Below are 21,596 nucleotides of genomic sequence, written 5' to 3' on the forward strand. Positions count from 1 at the left end.
TACCCCCTCCACACACTTACAATACCCCCTCCACACACTTCCAATACCCCTCCACACTTCCAATACCCCCTCCACACTTCCAATACCCCCTCCACACTTCCAATACCCCCTCCACACTTCCAATACCCCCTCCACATTTCCAATACCCGCTATCCCCTCCACACACTTCCAATACCCCCTCCACACACTTCCAATACCCCCTCCACACACTTCCAATACCCCCTCCACACACTTCCAATACCCCCTCCACACTTCCAATACCCCCTCCACACTTCCAATACCCGCTATCCCCTCCACACTTCCAATATCCCCTCCACACTTCCAATACCCCCTCCACATTTCCAATACCCGCTATCCCCTCCACACTTCCAATACCCCCTGAACACTTCCAATACCCCCTCCACATGTCCAATACCCGCTATCCCCTCCACACTTCCAATACCCCCTCCACACTTCCAATACCCGCTATCCCCTCCACACTCCCAATATCCCCTCCACACTTCCAATACCCCCTCCACACACTTACAATACCCCCTCCACACACTTCCAATACCCCTCCACACTTCCAATACCCCCTCCACACTTCCAATACCCCCTCCACATTTCCAATACCCGCTATCCCCTCCACACACTTCCAATACCCCCTCCACACACTTCCAAAACCCCCTCCACACTTCCAATACCCCCCCCACACTTCCAAAACCCCCTCCCCACACTTCCAATACCCCCTCCCCAAACTTCCAATGCCCCCTCCACATTTCCAATACCCGCTATCCCCTCCACACTTCCAATACCCCCTCGCACACTTCCAATACCCCCTCGCACACTTCCAATATCCCCTCGCACACTTCCAATATCCCCTCGCACACTTCCAATACCCCCTCCACACTTCCTACACCACCTCGCACACTTCCAACACCCCCTCCACACTTCCAACACCCCCTCCACACTTCCAACACCCCCTCCACACTTCCAATACCCCCTCCACACTTCCAATACCCCCTCCACACTTCCAATACCCCCTCCACACTTCCAATACCCCCTCCACATTTCCAATACCCGCTATCCCCTCCACACCCTTCCAATACCCCCTCCACACACTTCCAATACCCCCTCCACACTTCCAATACCCCTCCACACTTCCAATACCCCCTCCACACTTCCAATACCCCCCACACTTCCAATACCCGCTCCCCACACTTCCAATACCCCCTCCACATTTCCAATACCCCCTCCACACTTCCAATACCCCCCACACTTCCAATACCCGCTCCCCACACTTCCAATACCCCCTCCACATTTCCAATACCCGCTATCCCCTCCACACTTCCAATACCCCCTCGCACACTTCCAATATCCCCTCGCACACTTCCAATACCCCCTCGCACACTTCCAATACCCCCTCGCACACTTCCAATACCCCCTCGCACACTTCCAATACCCCCTCCACACTTCCAATACCCCCTCGCACACTTCCAATATCCCCTCGCACACTTCCAACACCCCCTCCACACTTCTAACACCCCTCCACACTTCTAACACCCCTCCACACTTCCAATACTCCCTCGCACACTTCCAACACCCCCTCCACACTTCCAATACCCCCTCCACACTTCCAATACCCCCTCCACACTTCCAATACCCCCTCCACACTTCCAATACCCGCTCCCCACACTTCCAATACCCCCTCCACATTTCCAATACCTGCTATCCCCTCCACACTTCCAATACCCCCTCGCCCACTTCCAATATCCCCTCGCACACTTCCAATACCCCCTCGCACACTTCCAATACCCCCTTGCACACTTCCAATACCCCCTCGCACACTTCCAATACCCCCTCCACATTTCCAATACCCCCTCCGCACTTCCAATACCCCCTCCACACTTCCAATACCCCCTCGCACACTTCCAATATCCCCTCGCACACTTCCAACACCACCTCCACACTTCCAATACCCCCTCGCACACTTCCAACACCCCCTACACACTTCCAATACCCCCTCCACACTTCCAATACCCCCTCCACACTTCCAATACCCCCTCCACACTTCCAATACCCCCTCCACACTTCCAATACCCCCTCCACACTTTCAATACCCCTATACCCGTTCCATAATGCGTGATTACCTGTAATCATTGTAGCATCCACATTCATGTGTTCAGAAACATATTCTATTCTTATTTACAATAACAGTGACTCCAAAATGACGCAATACAATATTTATCATGAATTTCTATTGGGCACAAAATAATCTGAAACACAATCAAAACAAACTGCAAATGCAACCAAGTTTGTAGAGACACAAGCAAAATACTAAACTTTTGACTACATTAATACAAATAAGTGAATTTGTCCAAATACTTATGACACCTTCACCTTCCCACCTTCACTAGATACATAAGTGCTAAACGGTAAAACAGATATGTAGGAAAATACCCTCAAATAAAAAAGGTGACATTCTGTACTGTTGCCTCATGAAAACATTTTAATAATCTCGAAATCCCAAATGCTGAAGTTTAGAGGCAAATTATACAGTTTAGTTTCACTGTCCAAATGAATACATAGGGGAGTGTTATTCTTGGTGTAAAGTGTCAAATATATAAATAATAATCCACAGCGATACCTCAATCACAGTGGTCAGGTCTGCACCTACATGATTAGGATATTATTATTTAGCTACATATGGACTGCATTATATCCACTAATCTAATGCGTCTGCATTGGCATGCAATTATCTCCACAATTGTGTGTGCGAGAGCGAGTGATCACGTGGATGCAAACTCACAGCAGGTGTGAAGCATGGGGTATGCTCTCCACACCACATTTTACAAATAAAAATACAACCAGTTTGCATTGACCTGTAAAGCACTTATCTTCTAAAATGGGAAAATGAGGTGTATTTGCCCAATCATCCTTTTAGGGAAGCTAACAGTCACCCTCGGTTACCATAGAAACCAACAGGTAAGTGGTAGAGAAGTGCTTCTTCCTCCACAGCGTGCTACCCCGTTCTAAAAACAGTGACCTACAAAAATACGCCCACTGCCGCGCAGAGGCCATGGCCAGGCTCTTCGGCTCTCCTCCTCCTCTCACTGAGGGGAGTGTGTGGCATAAAGTCAACACTGAGAGGATGTGTGTTTGAGGCTGTTTTAACAGACATGTAAAACACATACAGGAGTGTGTGTGTGTGTGTGTGTGTGTGTGTGGTGTTTGTGTGACAGAGACACACACACTCCTGTATGTGTTTTACATGTCTGTTAAAACAGCCTCAAACACACATCCTCTCAGACAGACAGACAGACAGACAGACAGACAGACAGACAGACAGACAGACAGACAGACAGACAGACAGACAGACAGACAGACAGACAGACAGACAGACAGACAGACAGACAGACAGACAGACAGACAGACAGACAGACAGACAGACAGACAGACAGACAGACAGACAGACAGACAGACAGACAGACAGACAGACAGACAGACAGACAGACAGACAGACAGACAGACAGACAGACAGACAGACAGACAGACAGACAGACAGACAGACAGACAGACAGACAGACAGACAGACAGACAGACAGACAGACAGACAGACAGACAGACAGACAGACAGACAGACAGACAGACACACACACACACACACACACACACACACACACACACACACACACACACAGAGATGGCTGTATGGGAATCCCTTATTTAAGACAGACAGACATGGTTTTTGGACACATGAAGTTTCACATGTTTTGTGTTCACTACTTTCAGCTACATCTGGTCTCCCATCCAGGGACCAACCAGAACCAACCCTGTTTAACTTCACATGCTGGAAAGGAAACTTAATACAAAAAGTATATTACAAAACCATATTCATTCCACAGTGGGCCTAGTGGCTTCAATTAAGACCTAGACAACCAACTGAGGAGAGTTCCTTTATAATTGGTGACCTAAATTCACCAATCAAGTACAAGGTAACAATCACATGTGGAAGTTTCACATTTAAAGGTTTTTCACATGTGAAAGTGCAATGCCATTTCCACATTTGCAGTTCTTACATGTGAATCTGCAAATTTGACTTTCACATGTGAACTTGCAAAAGGATGTGTTAACATGTGAACTCTATATTTAAAATCAGCAGTGTGTATTCATTGTGCCAAAGGAAGCCAGGGTTCCCCAAATATTTTACCAATAATAATGATCAAATAGTTTATTTCGTCTCTCTCTGTGTTTTCATAATTTTCTGTCAATTCACAAGTGGCTGAATCTCACCGGAGAAATAATCAGAGCTGTCTCAGTACGCGTTGCCCATGTATCAGAGCTGTCTCAGTACGGGTTGCCCATGTATCAGAGCTGTCTCAGTACGCGTTGCCCACGTATCAGAGCTGTCTCAGTACGTGTTGCCCATGTATCAGAGCTGTTTCAGTACGTGTTGCCCATGTATCAGAGCTGTCTCAGTACGCGTTGCCCATGTATCAGAGCTGTCTCAGTACGTGTTGCCCATGTATCAGAGCTGTTTCAGTACGTGTTGCCCATGTATCAGAGCTGTCTCAGTACGTGTTGCCCATGTATCAGAGCTGTCTCAGTACGCATTGCCCATGTATCAGAGCTGTCTCAGTACGCGTTGCCCATGTATCAGAGCTGTCTCAGTACGCGTTGCCCATGTATCAGAGCTGTCTCAGTACGTGTTGCCCATATATCAGAGCTGTCTCAGTACGCATTGCCCATGTATTAGAGCTGTCTCAGTACGCGTTGCCCATGTATCAGAGCTGTCTCAGTACGTGTTGCCCATGTATCAGAGCTGTCTCAGTACGTGTTGCCCATGTATTGGAACATGTCTGGACCAAAAGAGTATGGCATGTAGCATTTGACTGATTGATGCCAGCAAGCATTGGCCTCCCATGATAAACAAAATTATAAAATAAATAGCCAATCAGCGTTGAGCTTAGCTCAACTGTGGCTTGTCCTGTTGCAACAAAATTCCTCAAGGAAGGCCAGTTTGGATTTTGGCTTCACACCAATCAATCCCATCCTAAGGAAAACGTCATTATGGTCAGAAAACATGTCTGTAGTGTTGATATCGTGCAGTAGCTAGCTTGCTAAATCTGACTTTTCCTAAGACATGGATGGAGATGGGGATTTGGACTTGTGGTTTTGACTTAATTCTCTGTACAGGCCAAGGATTATGATGGTGATTTGTTCTAGCCATAAATGTATATATTGTGCCACTGGCCTGAGATGACTGAAGTTCAATAAGTAGCCTAGTACTGTATGACAGAGCCATGGACTGTTATGCCAAAATTAAAGAGAGGAGGATGGCATTGGCGTTCAACTAGTCTACAAGTAGCACAAGTCAACATTTCTTATTTTACTTGCAATATTTGCTTCGTGGACTTCACCGGACAGATGTTGTTCTCAGTTTTCTTTTATGAAACAAACGCATGTGTATTTCAATTTACTCTGCCGCTGTGTGACTTTTGTCTTTTTGTTGTCATGGCCTTATTGTACAGTCATGGCCAAAAGTTGAGAATGACACAAATATTAATTTCCACAAAGTTTGCTGCATTAGTGTCTTTAGATATTTTTGTCAGATGTTACTATGGAATACTGAAGTATAATTACAAGCATTTCACAAGTGTCAAAGGCTTTTATGACAATTACATGAAGTTGATGCAAAGAATATTTGCAGTGTTGACCCTTCTTTTTCAAGACCTCTGCAATCCGCCCTGGCATGCTGTCAATTAACTTCTGGGCCACATCCTGACTGATGGCAGCCCATTCTTGCATAATCAATGCTTGGAGTTTGTCAGAATTTGTGGGTTTTTGTTTGTCCACCCGCCCCTTGAGGATTGACCACAAGTTCTCAATGGGATTAAGGTCTGGGGAGTTTCTTGGCCATGGACACAAAATATTGATGTTTTGCTCCCCGAGCCACTTAGTTATCACTTTTGCCTTATGGCAAGATGCTCCATCATGCTGGAAAAGGCATTGTTCATCACCAAACTGTTCCTGGATGGTTGGGAGAAGTTGCTCTCGGAGGATGTGTTGGTACCATTTTTTATTCATGGCTGTGTTCTTAGGCAAAATTGTGAGTGAGCCCATTCCCTTGGCTGAGAAGCAACCCCACAAATGAATGATCTCAGGATGCTCACCTTATCTTCTCCGGACAAGCTTTTTTCCGAATGCCCCAAACAATCGGAAAGGGGATTCAGAGAAAATACCCCAGTCCTCAGCAGTCCAATCCCTGTACCTTTTGCAGAATATCAGTCTGTCCCTGATGTTTTTCCTGGAGAGAAGTTGCTTCTTTACTGCCCTTCTTGACACCAGGCCATCCTCCAAAGGTGTATGCCTCACTGTGCGTGCAGATGCACTCACACCTGCCTGCTGCCATTCCTGAGCAAGCTCTGTACTGGTGGTGCCCAGATCCCGCAGCTGAATCAACTTTAGGAGACGGTCCTGGCGCTTTCTGGACTTTCTTGGGCGCCCTGAAGCCTTCTTCACAACAATTCTCTCCTTGAAGTTCTTGAGGATCCGATAAATGGTTGATTTAGCTGAAATCTTACTGGCAGCAATATCCTTGCCTGTGAAGCCCTTTTTGTGTAAAGTAATGATGACAGCACGTGTTTCCTTGCAGGTAACCATGGTTGACAAAGGAAGAACAATGATTTCAAGCACCACCCTTCTTTTGAAGCTTCCAGTCTGTTATTCAAACTCAATCAGCATGACAGAGTGATCTCCAGCCTTGTCCTCGTCAACACTCACACCTGTGTTAACGAGAGAATCACTGAGATGATGTCAGCTGGTCCTTTTGTGGCAGGGCTGAAATGCAGTTGAAATGTTTTTTGGGGATTCAGTTCATTTGCATGGCAAAGAGGGACTCAGAGGGGCAATTAATTGCAATCCATCTGATCACTCTTCATAACATTCTGGAGTATATGTAAATTGCCATCATACAAACTGGGGCAGCAGACTGAAAATTCATATTTGTGTCATTCTCAAAACTTTTGGCCACGGTGGTGTATGAACTAACAGGTTATAGAGCAAACAACACAATTATCACAACACAGGTTGTAATATGGCTTTTTTTTTACTATCTTGGCTGGTCTTCCTCAGTGATTTTATCTACGCACCGCTACTGAATTGAACATATGTGAAAAAATTGTTTCACGTGCTAAATTTAAACTCAACATGTGAAAACAGTGGTTTGTGTTTTTTTGATCAGCTTGAAACAAATACATAGAGAATTGGGTCAAGACGCGGCCAGAGAGACCTTTCATTGTGATGGAGTATGACTGGCCTCTGTTTTTAAGAGGTCTGTTCCTGATGAAGAAAACTTGATTGGTATTTACACATGTTGTGTATGTGTCTCTCCAAATGCCTCCAAAAATACAGAACATCTACATGACTACACAGACAAAGAGCTGAGAAACGCTAAGTCTGAAAGAAATTTGCACTGAACAACTTAGCTTCTACTCTGCAATTACCATTTTTTCCATCTGATTAACTCATAAAATAAATGCACTCTGCACAAACGGCACCTTATTGTTGATTGCTGAAAGCATTAGAAAATGCCAAATTACCCTATCAAGAAGTTGATTACAAGATGATTTGATGTTGAGCACGGGGGGAACATCGGGAATCCACGCTTCTGTCTCTTAGTGATGCAATAGGCTTGGATGATTACCATATTAAAATCTCAACGTTGTTTCATTTACAGTTAATCTAAATCGCTGTGCTCCATTTCCTATCCACAAACAGATAGTCCTCCTCAAGACCGAGCTCCTTTTACCATTCACATGACCCATCACATACAGCCAGCCAGAGAGGTACCATTGCTCTAGATTGAGAGTCAACTACGGGTCAGACTCATTCCAGAGTTGTCCCTTCATTAGGCCTGTAATGGTGTGATGGATAATGGGGGAGAGGGTTTGACTTACGATAAGCTGTTCTCCAGCCGCCCGCCAGTGGATCCAATGATCTCCCCCAGAGTGCAGAAGGTCTGACCCAGGAAGTCCTGGTGGAGAGAGCCTGGGGTCAGTCTTATGACCCGTCTGATCAGGTTTGGGGTCAAATCCTTTTAAATTCATGAAGTAAACCAAATTCCAATTCCAAATTTTCCTAATTGAAAAGCATTGAAGAGAATTAGAATTCGAGGTAGAATTTCAGTGTTCTTCATGAGTGGAAATGGAATTGACCCCAACCCTGTTTCTAACAGCAAGGCAGTTCACAGTACCACAGTACGTGCAGTGCTTTCAGATGGTGGTGAGTAAGATGTAATACAGCTAGGACATCCCACATGCCAGGTTGAAACCAAAGTTATTCAAAGTGGTTGAAGACATTGTGACAATGAAAACTATTAATTTTATAATCTGGACATACGGTACGTTATCAAAAAGGCTAAAAGAACAAGATCACTTATTTATTTTAAACCAAATCTCTATTTTTTTATGTAAATGCCATCTTATAGAAGTTTCCAGACATTTTTTTCTCGTTTTCACTTAGTTGTGAGAAACGTACCAGAAATAGACTTCCTCAGGCTCATTCTGAAGTATCGGGGCAATGATCAAATATTAGCAAATGTTCCAAAAACATTAAAATACATCCTTTTATACTCTCAGTATAGTGAGCTCTCCAGGAACAGGGTTGGAGTGAAAACCTACAGGACGGTAGCTCTCCAGGAACAGGGTAGGAGAGCCCTGCACTACATAATTCTGTTTAAAAAAAACAACTAGCCTACTGTAGTTCTGGCTTTGAAGTCTCCTCTCAAAGTGCTTTACCTGAGATTTTGATATAGTGGGAATGGCTGAATGAGACTATGGTTGACATGACTGCTTGGTTTTGACCCAACGTTTGTCCTTGATTGGAACAGAAAAAACACCCCACAGACATCACATTGGACAAGCGAAAACAGGAGTGCAAAAAAACACATCTCACATCATGAATGTGTGTCGTGAAATACAATGTTACATGACATGCCATAATGACTGACATTACAACAATAAATGTCTTTACTAGGTGCATCGATACTAACCTTCTGCTCTCCCGGATTTTGTTGAGGTCAAAGGGAATAGAACACAGTCAGAGGTCAAATCTAAAATACAATATTGCATTCATCCAAAGACAACAAGCTTCCTTCTGATAACTATCCTTCCTCTGTACTGTCAGTATTGGCATAACATTGCATAATTAACAACATAACATTAACAACATGATGCATTATATACTGATGGGAGACACTTACAAATTTGGAAATATTTGAACTTCTGGAGTCCACATTGTATCTGCAAGAAACCAAACATAGTTAGGTATAAATCACTCCAAATGACAAACTATATCAGTGTGAATAGCCATTTCAGGTATTAGATAAGTTTGCTCCTTACGAACTAAATGGGCAAATCTAATTATCTCTAAAATAACCTTGAATTTACCAGGGATGTTTCTGCAGGAGGGAGGAGGGAAACAGGGTAGAAGGGTTGAGAATATACTCCCTGTTTGCTAACATTAGAACATCCACTGACTGTTGGACTATACCGCTGACAGACTGTCTCTGAATCCTATTCACTGTGGATATGAAGCCAATCCTCTCCCTCGGGCCTCAGGGCTGTGATGCTTGCTTAACTTTTTCCTTGGTCAAACTCAATAGCTCATTGGTTCATAACATTTATTTTGTCTCATCATTTGGGAGTTCTGTCTGTCTGTAGGGTGTCTGTTATGCTGGAGTAGACTGATTGATTATTTGCAGTTTGTTAAAAATTAATATTGGCCTTGCTAACACCTGAACCACACTGATTGTTTCTAAGAGCTTTGTCACAGTGCAAAACCATTGCAATTGATTCTTGATTGATTTTCCAGAGCTTAAATAATAGCACCTGAAACTGTCGGAGCAAGGGCTCTACACAGTAATAGCTTGATAACAACCAATTTAAAGGGCATAATTCAATCTTTAACAGTAGTTATGTAAAACGTCATTTTCTCCCCACATCCCTATGATACAAACGTCTAACATGTAGCCACAAATAGTTATTCAAATAAAATACTTTTCGCAGTTCAACACTAGAATTTTGCAGTTGCATATTACCTGACTTTGAAGAGCAGATAGAACAGTCTATAATGAATAACAGACTGCTCAACAAAACCTACTGTGCATCACTGACTACATTAAAAAGCTATACTGATCTTTCTCTAGTATTGATCTGGACTAAGAGGTGTGGTGGCTGACCAGAATAACCAAGTGGACATAGAGATAGCACTTAATCACGGTGATAAATGAAAAGGCTTGTTCTTCAGAAAGTATTTACACCCCTACATTTTGTTGTGTTACAGCCTGAATTTAAAATTGATTTAACATAGATTTTGTGTCACTGGCCTACACACAATACCCGAATGTCAAAGTGGAATTATGTTTTTCTAAATTTTTACAAATGAATTACAAATGAAAAGCTGAAATGTCTTTAGTCAACCCTTTTGTTATGGCAAGCCTAAATAAGTTCAGGAGTAAAAAAGTAACATAATATGACTACCTCATCTCTGTACCCCACACATACAATTATCTGTCAGGTCCCTCAGTCGAGCAGTGCATTTCAAACACAGATTTAACCACAAAGGCCAGGAGGTTTTCCAATGCCTTGCAAAGAAGGGCATCTATTGGTAGATGGGTAAAAATGTCAAAAGCAGATATTGAATATCCTTTTGAACATGTTGATGTTATATATTACACTTTGGATGGTGTACCAATACACCCAGTTTCTAAAAAAGATACAGGAGTACTTTCTAACTCAGTTGCCGGAGAGGAAGGAAACCACTCAGGGATTTCACCATGAGGCCAATAGTGACTTTCAAAAAGTTGGTGGTGGCCCCCTCACTCATCCGGGAGTGAAGGCCTGCTCTGCGACCCGAAAGACTAACAAGGGAGCAAAGAAAATTCTTGAAACTACTTATAAATTGGTCCTATGTATAAAACTAAAAAAGTTTATTTAGGCTTTTAGCCTAGCAGTAGGTATTTCCCAGTTGGAGACAGATAGGTTGGTCACTTACACGTCAAAGCGGAGGTTCTGCTTCTCTTCGAAGAAGAAGTCCAGGAAAAACTTCCTCACAAAGTTTGGATTCAGTGTGTTGTCAATAACCTCTGTTCTGCCAAACTGAAACAGTAGCCAGGAAAAGGAAACACAGGTTACAGAGTGATACTTCATCTAACAGAACCTCTATGAAAACACGGGTTACGGAGTGATACTTCATCTAACAGAACCTCTATGGAAACATGGGTTACAGAGTGATACTTAATCTAACAGAACCTCTATGAAAACACGGGTTACAGAGTGATACTTCATCTAACAGAACCTCTATGAAAACACGGGTTGCAGAGTGATACTTAATCTAACAGAACCTCTATGGAAACATGGGTTACAGAGTGATACTTCATCTAACAGAACCTCTATGGAAACATGGGTTACAGAGTGATACTTCATCAAACAGAACCTCTATGGAAACATGGGTTACAGAGTGATACTTCATCTAACAGAACCTCTATGGAAACATGGGTTACAGAGTGATACTTCATCTAACAGAACCTCTATGGAAACACGGGTTACAGAGTGATACTTCATCTAACAGAACCTCTATGGAAACATCAACTCCATAATTGATATCAGTATGAGCCATATGATAATCAATGACACAATGTCACTCTAAATCTAAGTATATGAAAGTTTAACATCACTAGCAATATTATCCACATACATCAACCGTAACATTGGGATCAACTCAAAAACAATGATCAGCAAATCCTGAGTACTCTAAATTAAATAATCAGCACAGAGCCACAGCCATTACCAATACAACCTGTGATCTAATCTACATCCTTAGTAAGTTAGAATCACCACTGGGTTTAAACCAATGGAGTGTTGTGTTCTAATTGCTGGCTCCTCAGCCAGAACAGAACCAAGGGAGTGTTGTGTTCTAATGGCTGGCTCCTCAGCCAGAACAGAACCAAGGGAGTGTTGTGTTCTAATGGCTGGCTCCTCAGCCAGAACAGAACCAAGGGAGTGTTGTGTTCTAATCAGAACCGAACCAAGGGAGTGTTGTGTTCTAATGGCTAGCTACTCAGACAGAACAGAACCAAGGGAGTGTTGTATTCTAATTACTGGCTCCTCAGACAGAACAGAACCAAGGGAGTGTTGTGTTCTAATGGCTGGCTCCTCAGACAGAACAGAACCAAGGGAGTGTTGTGTTCTAATGGCTGGCTCCTCAGCCAGGACAGAACCAAGGGAGTGTTGTGTTCTAATGGCTGGCTCCTCAGCCAGAACAGAACCAAGGGAGTGTTGTGTTCTAATGGCTGGCTCCTCAGCCAGAACAGAACCAAGGGAGTGTTGTGTTCTAATCAGAACCGAACCAAGGGAGTGTTGTGTTCTAATGGCTAGCTACTCAGACAGAACAGAACCAAGGGAGTGTTGTATTCTAATTACTGGCTCCTCAGACAGACCAGAACCAAGGGAGTGTTGTGTTCTAATGGCTGGCTCCTCAGACAGAACAAAACCAACAGAGTGAGAGTGTCTGAGTGATTCTGTCTCAGCCGGCCGGCCCCAGGGCTGGAGCTCCATTTGTATCTACCAGACACGAATCCCCATTGGGCAGAGGGCCTGGCTGGTATGGTCCAACAGCACAGAGTAATGAGCTATTGATCCCTGCACTGCTTTAATACCCGGCTCATGACCTTAGCGCCCAGCGCACATAATCTCAGCTATCAACTCTGTCCCTCCCAATCCATTATCCGGCCGGGGAGGGGAGTTTATTGGAACCCTACCTACCTGGCATCCATCGACTAAGGAACCATCTGTCGTCACCTGAGACACTTCCACCTGTTCTATTTTGGGGCATTGTTTTCTGAGATACGATTAGTTAATGGGTAGTGGAGCGTTGTGGGGAATGTTTGTGTATAAAATGGAAAGAGATTGAAAATGCTGTGAAGTGACTGAAACTAAGAGGGCACAGCACTATAGTGTGTCAATGCTACAGTTAGCTAGAAACAAACATTTTACTTTTAGTTTACACCAACACATAAGTGCATATCGTTTATCAACCCTTGTCTCAGGGTATGTGGTGGTGATCAGAAATAGAGAGATGGGAAGTGAAGGAATTTGATTTGGCTTGTGAGTCTTCACTCAATGAATGGTACACATACGTATGTCTGTAGTTGGGGATTGAGAGATAACTGTGCTGATTATATAAAATATATACAGCACCAGTTAAAAGTTGGGACACACTTACTCATTCAAGGGTTTCTTACTTTTTTCTACATTATAGAATAATAGTGAAGACATCAAAACTATGAAATAACACATATGGAATTGTCACGACCTGACCTTACGAGAGCTTTTTATGTCTCTATTTTGGTTTGGTCAGGGTGTGATTTGGGGTGGGCATTCCATGTTCTTTTTTCTATGTTTTGTATTTCTTTGTTTTGGCCGGGTATGGTTCTCAATCAGGGACAGCTGACTATCATTGTCTCTGATTGGGAACCATACTCAGGTGGGAAAAAGCTACCTATGTTTTGTGGGTAGTTATTTTCTGTTTAGTGTTTTCTGCACCTGACAGGACTGTTTCGGTTGAGTTTATTCTCTTTGTTATTTTGTTATAGTGTTCAGTTTAAATAAAAAGCATGAACACTTACCACGCTGCGCTTTGGTCCGATCCGTCATGCAACGACGACCGTTACAGGAATCCTGTAGTAACCCCCCCATAGTAACCCCCCCAAAAAGTGTTAAACAAATCAAAATACATCATCTTCAAAGTAGTCACCCTTTCAATTAAAATATATTTTGATTTGTTTAACACGTTTTTGGTTACTACATGATTCCATATGTGTTATTTCATAGTAGATGTCTTCGCTATTTTTATACAATGTAGAAAATAGTACAAATAAAGAGAAACCCTTGAATGAGTAGGTGTGTCCAAACTTTTTACTGGTACTATATTTTATTTTGGCACATACACCGGATAGCTGCTGTGCAATGTGTTGTTCTACAGGGTCAGCCATAGGACAGTGCCCCTGGAGCAAATTAGGGTTAAGTGCCTTGCTCAAGAGCATATCGATTTTTCACCTTGTCGGCTCGGGTATTCGAACCAGCAGTTACTGGCCCAACACTGACCGCTAGGCTACCTACCACCCTATAATTATGCCCTCTCTTTGATTAGCCCTGTCGCTATGACAAAGGTAGTGGAAGACGTCTTGCTGTAAGGGGATCGACTCAGACAAAGCCCTTAATGACATTCTTTAGTCAAGCAGTGTTGACTTATTAAATATATAAACAAACAAAAACCGTCAGCACTGTGGCAGAGATTAAATTGGTTCTGCATTTTAGGATAAAGGTTCTCTCAAAAGAAATGCAAGAAGAGGAAATTCAAGAGAGGTAGAGGGAGTGATAGAGATTGAGAGAGATAAAGATAGAGGGAGAGAAAAAGACAAAGATAGAGATACAGATTGAGAGAGAAAGAGAGAGAGCACCTTGAGAATGAGCTAGCTTGCTGCTGATGATGATATTCCCAGCTAAACATTCCTCTGCATTGTGCAGTGCTGTGGCGGCTGGCATAGCAGCAGTTTTGCTATGTAGAGGGACTATCGGCAAAGTCGACAGAGAAGGGCCGATAGCCGACAGAGAAGGGCAGATAGCCGACAGAGAAGGGCAGATAGCCGACAGAGAAGGGCAGATAGCCGACAGAGAAGGGCAGATAGCCGACAGAGAAGGGCAGATAGCCGACAGAGAAGGGCCGATAGCCGACAGAGAAGGGCCGATAGCCGACAGAGAAGGGCAGATAGCCGACAGAGAAGGGCAGATAGCCGACAGAGAAGGGCAGATAGCCGACAGAGAAGGGCCGATAGCCGACAGAGAAGGGCCGATAGCCGACAGAGAAGGGCCGATAGCCGACAGAGAAGGGCCGATAGCCGACAGAGAAGGGCCGATAGCCGACAGACTAGAAAAGGACAATATCGGGTAGGCCGAGCGAAAGAGAGACAGAAAGAGAGAGATCCCCCATCAGCTATGGTGTAGGTGTGAATATTGAATGAATCCCTCTAGGATTAATGTAGACCTCTGAGGAAACTTTGGCTCATCTTGTTCACCATCTTACTACCTGAACCTATTATATCCTCTCTTGTTCCCTCTCAATTGAGTTGAATTGTAACAATAACAGCACATATTGTTGGGTACATTTCCTGCTTTTACATCCTGCTATCATTAACTTGAATGGGGATAACCATTCTATTTCTATGGCAGCACATGCAGTCAGCAGCGGAGGAGAAGAGAACATGTGCGTCTTTTAAAAAAGAAGGTTATTTGAACGGTTATTAAAGAGACCGCGGTCATTTGGCTATGCCAACAACCGTCATCCAAAATTCCATGACCGTCACAGCCCCTTAATTTCAGTGACGGTGGATAAGCTCCAAAAACCAAAGAAGAAGATGGAACAACATGAGTCTCAGTCTGGAAGGTTCTTACGTTTCCCCGAATCGTATGAATAAGTACCTTTAACAGAACAGCGAGTCAAGACGCAAATGAAAAAAAGGCTGAAAATAGAACTTCATTTTCAACTCACCTCCCTCCACTCTTTGGTGCCGATCCCCTGCACATACAGCACAACCACTGCAGAGAGACAAAGAGAGAAGACAGAAGGCTATAGAACTGGAGAACATGGGGCCAATTGCATTTGTAGAGTGTTTTTCATTTACTGACATAAAATCACAAAGCTCTCTACATTGTAGAGCAACTATTAAAATAAAAATGCTTTAACAAGGTCAAAACATTGAAACTAATAGAGATCTAATTTGGTAGCATAGGATATAACAGTCATTAAATTCTCCCTGAAAACATATTTCTCTAATAAGCATTCAGAAAAAAAACACTTGTTGATTCAGTTCAGGTTGGTCAACCGTTGCCACAGCCATTTAAACATAGCGGTTGAATGTTGGGCATCAGCAGTAATGCACTTCACTCTGGCTTCGTGCAGGCAATTAAAAAATATGTTCTCTCTTCTAAAGACCAATTAGGAACGTTGAGAAAACAGCATTGGGGCAAGTGTCTGGGCACCTTGGCAACATTACTGCATTGGCAATTGCTGCTCATGCCAGATCTAAAATAGTAACACAAGAATGGAGCTATATACAGGGAGTACCAGTACCAGATCAATGTGGAGCTATATACAGGGAGTACCAGTACCAGATCAATGTGGAGCTATATACAGGGAGTACCAGTCCCAGATCAATGTGGAGCTATACACAGGGAGTACCAGTACCAGATCAATGTGGAGCTATATATACCTGGAGTACCAGTACCAGATCAATGTGGAGCTATATACAGGGAGTACCAGTACCAGATCAATGTGGAACTATATACAGGGAGTACCAGTCCCAGATCAATGTGGAGCTATATATACCTGGAGTACCAGTACCAGATCAATGTGGAGCTATATATACCTGGAGTACCAGTACCAGATCAATGTGGAGCGATATACAGGGAGTACCAGTACCAGATCAATGTGGAGCTATATACAGGGAGTACCAGTACCAGATCAATGTGGAGCTATATACAGGGAGTACCAGTACCAGATCTATGTGGATCTATACACAGGGAGTACCAGTACCAGATCAATGCGCAGAGGTACAAGGCATTTGAGGTAGATATGCACATGAAGGCCTGGTAAAGTGACTAGGCATCAGGATAGATAATAATAATAAGGTATTTGAGGTAGATATGTACATGAAGGCAGGGTGAACTGACTAGACATCAGGATAGATAATAATAATAAGGTATTTGAGGTAGATATGTACATGAAGGCAGGGTAAAGTGACCAGGCATCAGGATATATAATAATAAGGTATTTGAGGTAGATATGTACATGAAGGCAGGGTAAAGTGACTACGCATCAGAATAGATAATAAGGTATACACTTAGGTTGGAGTCATTAAAACTATTTTCAACCACTCCACAAATTTCTTGTTAACAAACTATAGTTTTGGCAAGTCAGTTAGGACATCTACTTTGTTCATGACACAAGTAATTTTTCCAACAATTGTTTACAGACATATTATTTCACTTATAATTCACTGTATCACAATTCCAGCGGGTCAAAGTTTACATACACAAAATTGAATGTGCCTTTAAACAGCTTGGAATATTCCAGAAAAATGTCATGGCTCTAGAAGCTTCTGATGGGCTAATTGACATCATTTGAGTCAAATGGAGGTGTACCTGTGGATGTATTTTAAGGACTACCTTCAAACTCAGTGCCTCTTTGCTTGACATCATGGGAAAATCAAAAGAAAATCAGCCAAGACCTCAGAAAACATTTTGTAGACCTCCACAAATCTGGTTCATCTTTGGGAGCAATTTCCAAATGCCTGAAGGTACCACGTTCATCTGTACAAACAATAGTACGCAAATATAAACACCATGGGACCACGCAGTCATCATACCGCTTAGGAAGGAGAAGCGTTCTGTCTCCTAGAGATGAATGTACTTTGGGGCAAAAAGCGCAAATCAATCCCAGAACAACAGCAAAGGACCTTGTGAAGATGCTGGAGGAAACAGGTACAAAGGTATCTATATCCACAGTAAAACGAGTCCTATATCGACATAACCTGAAAGGCTGCTCAGCAAGGAAGAAGCCACTGCTCCAAAACCTCCATAAAAAAAGCCAGACTGCAGTTTGCAACTGCACATGGGGACAAAGATCGTACTTTTTGGAGAAATGTCCTCTGGTCTGATAACGACCAGCGCAATGTTTGGAAGAAAAAGGGGGAGACTTGCAAGCCAAAGAACACCATCCCAACCGTGAAGCACGGGGGTGGCAGCATCATGTTGTGTGGGTGCTTTGCTACAGGAGGGACTGGTGCTCTTCACAAAATAGATGGCATCATGAGGCAGGACAATTATGTGGATATATTGAAGCAACATCTCAAGACATCAGTTAGGAAGTTAAAGCTTGGACGCAAATGGGTCTTCCAAATGGTCAATGACCCCAAGCATACTTCCAAAGTTGTGGCAAAACGGCTTAAGGACAACAATGTCAAGGTATTGAAGTGGCCATCACAAAGCCCTGACCTCAATCCTATAGACAATTTGAGGGCAGAACTGAAAAAGCGTGTGCGAGCAACGAGGCCTACAAACCTGACTCAGTTACACCAGCTCTGTCAGGAGGAATGAGCCAAAATGTACCTAACTTGTTGTTGGAAACCTGTGGAAGGTTACCCAAAACGTTTGACCCAAGTTAAACAATTTAAAGGCAATGCTACCAAATACTAATTGAGTGTATGTAGACTTCTGACCCACTGGGAATGTGATGAAGGAAATAAAATCTGAAATAAATAATTCTCTACTATTATTCTGACATTTGACATTCTTAAAATAAAATGGTGATCCTAACTAACCTTAAGTCGGGATTTTTACTAGGATTAAATGTCAGAAATTGTGAAAAACTGAGGTGTATGTAAACTCCTGACTTCAACTGTATGAACATGAAAGCAGGGTAAAATAACTAGACATCAGGATAGATAATAATAAGAGTAAAATAAAACAGAGTAGCAGCAGCATATGATGAGTGTAAAAGTGTGTGTGTGTGTGCGTGCGCGCATATGTGTGTCATGTCGGTGTGTGTGTGTGTGTGTGTGTGTGTGTGTGTGTGTAGTAAATGTGAATGTTTGTTGGTTTTGTATGGGACCGTCTATGTATGTATGTATGTATGTATGTATGTGTGTATGTGTGTGTATGTATGTGTGTGTGTGTGCATGGTGTCTATAAAGTCTAGTGAGTGTGCGTATTGTCAGTGCAAGATAGTTGGTACAGATGGTTTGGGTCCCATAATTTACTATTTAACGGTCTGGCTATTTAGCAGTCGTATGGCTTGGGAGTCGAAGCTGTCTCAGAGCCTGTTGGTCTGAGAGCCTATGCACCAGTACGGTTTGTCAGACCTTGGCAGAGTGAACAGTCTATGGCTTGGGGGTCGAAGCTGTCTCAGAGCCTGTTGGTCTGAGAGCCTATGCACCAGTACAGTTTGTCAGACCTTGGCAGAGTGAACAGTCTATGGCTTGGGGGTTGAAGCTGTCTCAGAGCCTGTTGGTCTGAGAGCCTATGCACCAGTACGGTTTGTCAGACCTTGGCAGAGTGAACAGTCTATGGCTTGGGGGTCGAAGCTGTCTCAGAGCCTGTTGGTCTGAGAGCCTATGCACCAGTACGGTTTGTCAGACCTTGGCAGAGTGAACAGTCTATGGCTTGGGGGTCAAAGCTATCTCAGAGCCTGTTGGTCTGAGAGCCTATGCGCCAGTACGGTTTGTCAGACCTTGGCAGAGTGAACAGTCTATGACTTGCGTGGCTGGAGTCTTTGGCGATTTTTTGAGCCTTCCTTAAACACCGCCTGGTATAGAGGTCCTGGATGGCAGGGAGCTCTGCCCCAGTGATGTACTGTGCCGTCCGTACCACCCTCTGTAGCGCTTTGTGGCCAAGGGCGGTGCATTTTCCATACCAAGGATTGATCCAGCCAGTCAAGATGCAAAGAATAATCTGTCTACCCAAGTTGCCTCTGTGTTTGTAAGCATGTCAGAGGACAGTAAGTGAGATTGAGACAGACTTAGTCAAGGCAGAGCTATGAGAGCTCCCAGTAGTGCCCTGTAGTCTAATTCTAAAAGCTAACAGGGTGTGCTGGAGCCACAGTTAGCTCCTAGCAGTGCAGCCCATTAAAATACGTAACTCTGGTTGGTGAACAAAGTAAACAGCTATCGGGGGGGTGCCTTGCAGAAACAGCCTTTGAACAACAGCATGGAGCGAATCATTCAAAGGAGATAAGAAGTGCTTCCTTGACCTGTGATATACCGTAGGATTCCAGAAACTAGTACTCCTTTAGATTAATCTACTTTTGAGGAAAGATGAGAGAAGCCCACAGCCTAAGTAGGCTTGGACGATATATTGTTTATACCGTATAATTTAAAATGTGGTTTGCTAACTTGCCAGCTAAGTGGCTAGATGTTAAGATGAAGCTTCTTGGTTACAGCAGAGACATTCAAACCCCCTCCTGGATCAAGATCCCTGTTGACTAAATTGTTTTGTGCTTCCACAAAATAGAAATAGTGCCCCCTTGTGTGCACATTCGGTAATACCGTATACGCCGGTAGGTACAGAAACGGTATGAACATCTGGATATCGCCCAACCCTTAACCTAACTCCCAGCAGCAGATTGATTGTTTGCTTTATGGAAGGCGACTGGGAGAGGACATCCCATCTGGTGGGATACAGCAGAGCCAAATCCAAAGGAGCTGCATGCCAACTTTTCTCCTTTGGCTTCAGGATCAGGTAACCAGGTGAACAGAACTTCAATTCAATCAGCCTTACTATTGAATCCATTATGCTGAGTGTTGAGGTAGCCAATAAAAAAATACAAAAGTTCACAATTCTATCTATTGTACAACAGAGCTTATTGTCGTGTAGAAAATAGGTTGGCAAAGCAATACAAAAATACCTGCAGACATGCAGACTTCCTATTAGATCTGAAAAGACACCCATCACAAGTCTAGCTGACAGTGCATTACATTAGGCTGGACAGTGCATTACATTAGGCTGGACAGTGCATTACATTAGGCTGGACAGTGCATTACATTAGGCTGGACAGTGCATTACATTAGGCTGGACAGTGCATTACATTAGGCTGGACAGTGCATTACATTAGGCTGGACAGTGCATTACATTAGGCTGACAGTGCATTACATTAGGCTGACAGTGCATTACATTAGGCTGGACAGTGCATTACATTAGGCTGACAGTGCATTACATTAGGCTGGACAGTGCATTACATTAGGCTGGACAGTGCATTACATTAGGCTGGACAGTGCATTACATTAGGCTGGACAGTGCATTACATTAGGCTGGACAGTGCATTACATTAGGCTGGACAGTGCATTACATTAGGCTGGACAGTGCATTACATTAGGCTGGACAGTGCATTACATTAGGCTGACAGTGCATTACATTAGGCTGACAGTGCATTACATTAGGCTGGACAGTGCATTACATTAGGCTGACAGTGCATTACATTAGGCTGGACAGTGCATTACATTAGGCTGACAGTGCATTACATTAGGCTGGACAGTGCATTACATTAGGCTGGACAGTGCATTACATTAGGCTGGACAGTGCATTACATTAGGCTGGACAGTGCATTACATTAGGCTGGACAGTGCATTACATTAGGCTGGACAGTGCATTACATTAGGCTGGACAGTGCATTACATTAGGCTGGACAGTGCATTACATTAGGCTGACAGTGCATTACATTAGGCTGACAGTGCATTACATTAGGCTGGACAGTGCATTACATTAGGCTGACAGTGCATTACATTAGGCTGGACAGTGCATTACATTAGGCTGGACAGTGCATTACATTAGGCTGGACAGTGCATTACATTAGGCTGGACAGTGCATTACATTAGGCTGGACAGTGCATTACATTAGGCTGGACAGTGCATTACATTAGGCTGGACAGTGCATTACATTAGGCTGGACAGTGCATTACATTAGGCTGACAGTGCATTGCATTAGGCTGGACAGTGCATTACATTA

The 21,596-nt window shown here is 43.4% G+C and overlaps 1 protein-coding gene across 1 annotated transcript in view; it reads right to left on the bottom strand.

Moving 5' to 3' along the window:
* The window catches only part of LOC139417386 (copine-9-like), a 79,066-nt gene that overhangs the window by 46,827 nt on the left and 10,643 nt on the right, over positions 1 to 21,596 (bottom strand). Inside the window, exons 3-6 of the mRNA XM_071166654.1 lie at positions 15,589 to 15,635; positions 11,035 to 11,138; positions 9,242 to 9,281; positions 7,938 to 8,014 (exon numbers count right to left, since the gene is read on the bottom strand). Coding sequence (XP_071022755.1) covers positions 7,938 to 8,014; positions 9,242 to 9,281; positions 11,035 to 11,138; positions 15,589 to 15,635 — 268 coding nt within the window. The remainder of the gene's footprint in view (positions 1 to 7,937; positions 8,015 to 9,241; positions 9,282 to 11,034; positions 11,139 to 15,588; positions 15,636 to 21,596) is intronic.

The sequence above is a fragment of the Oncorhynchus clarkii genome, chromosome 9 (assembly GCF_045791955.1).
Source record: "Oncorhynchus clarkii lewisi isolate Uvic-CL-2024 chromosome 9, UVic_Ocla_1.0, whole genome shotgun sequence".
Lineage (NCBI taxonomy): Eukaryota > Metazoa > Chordata > Actinopteri > Salmoniformes > Salmonidae > Oncorhynchus > Oncorhynchus clarkii.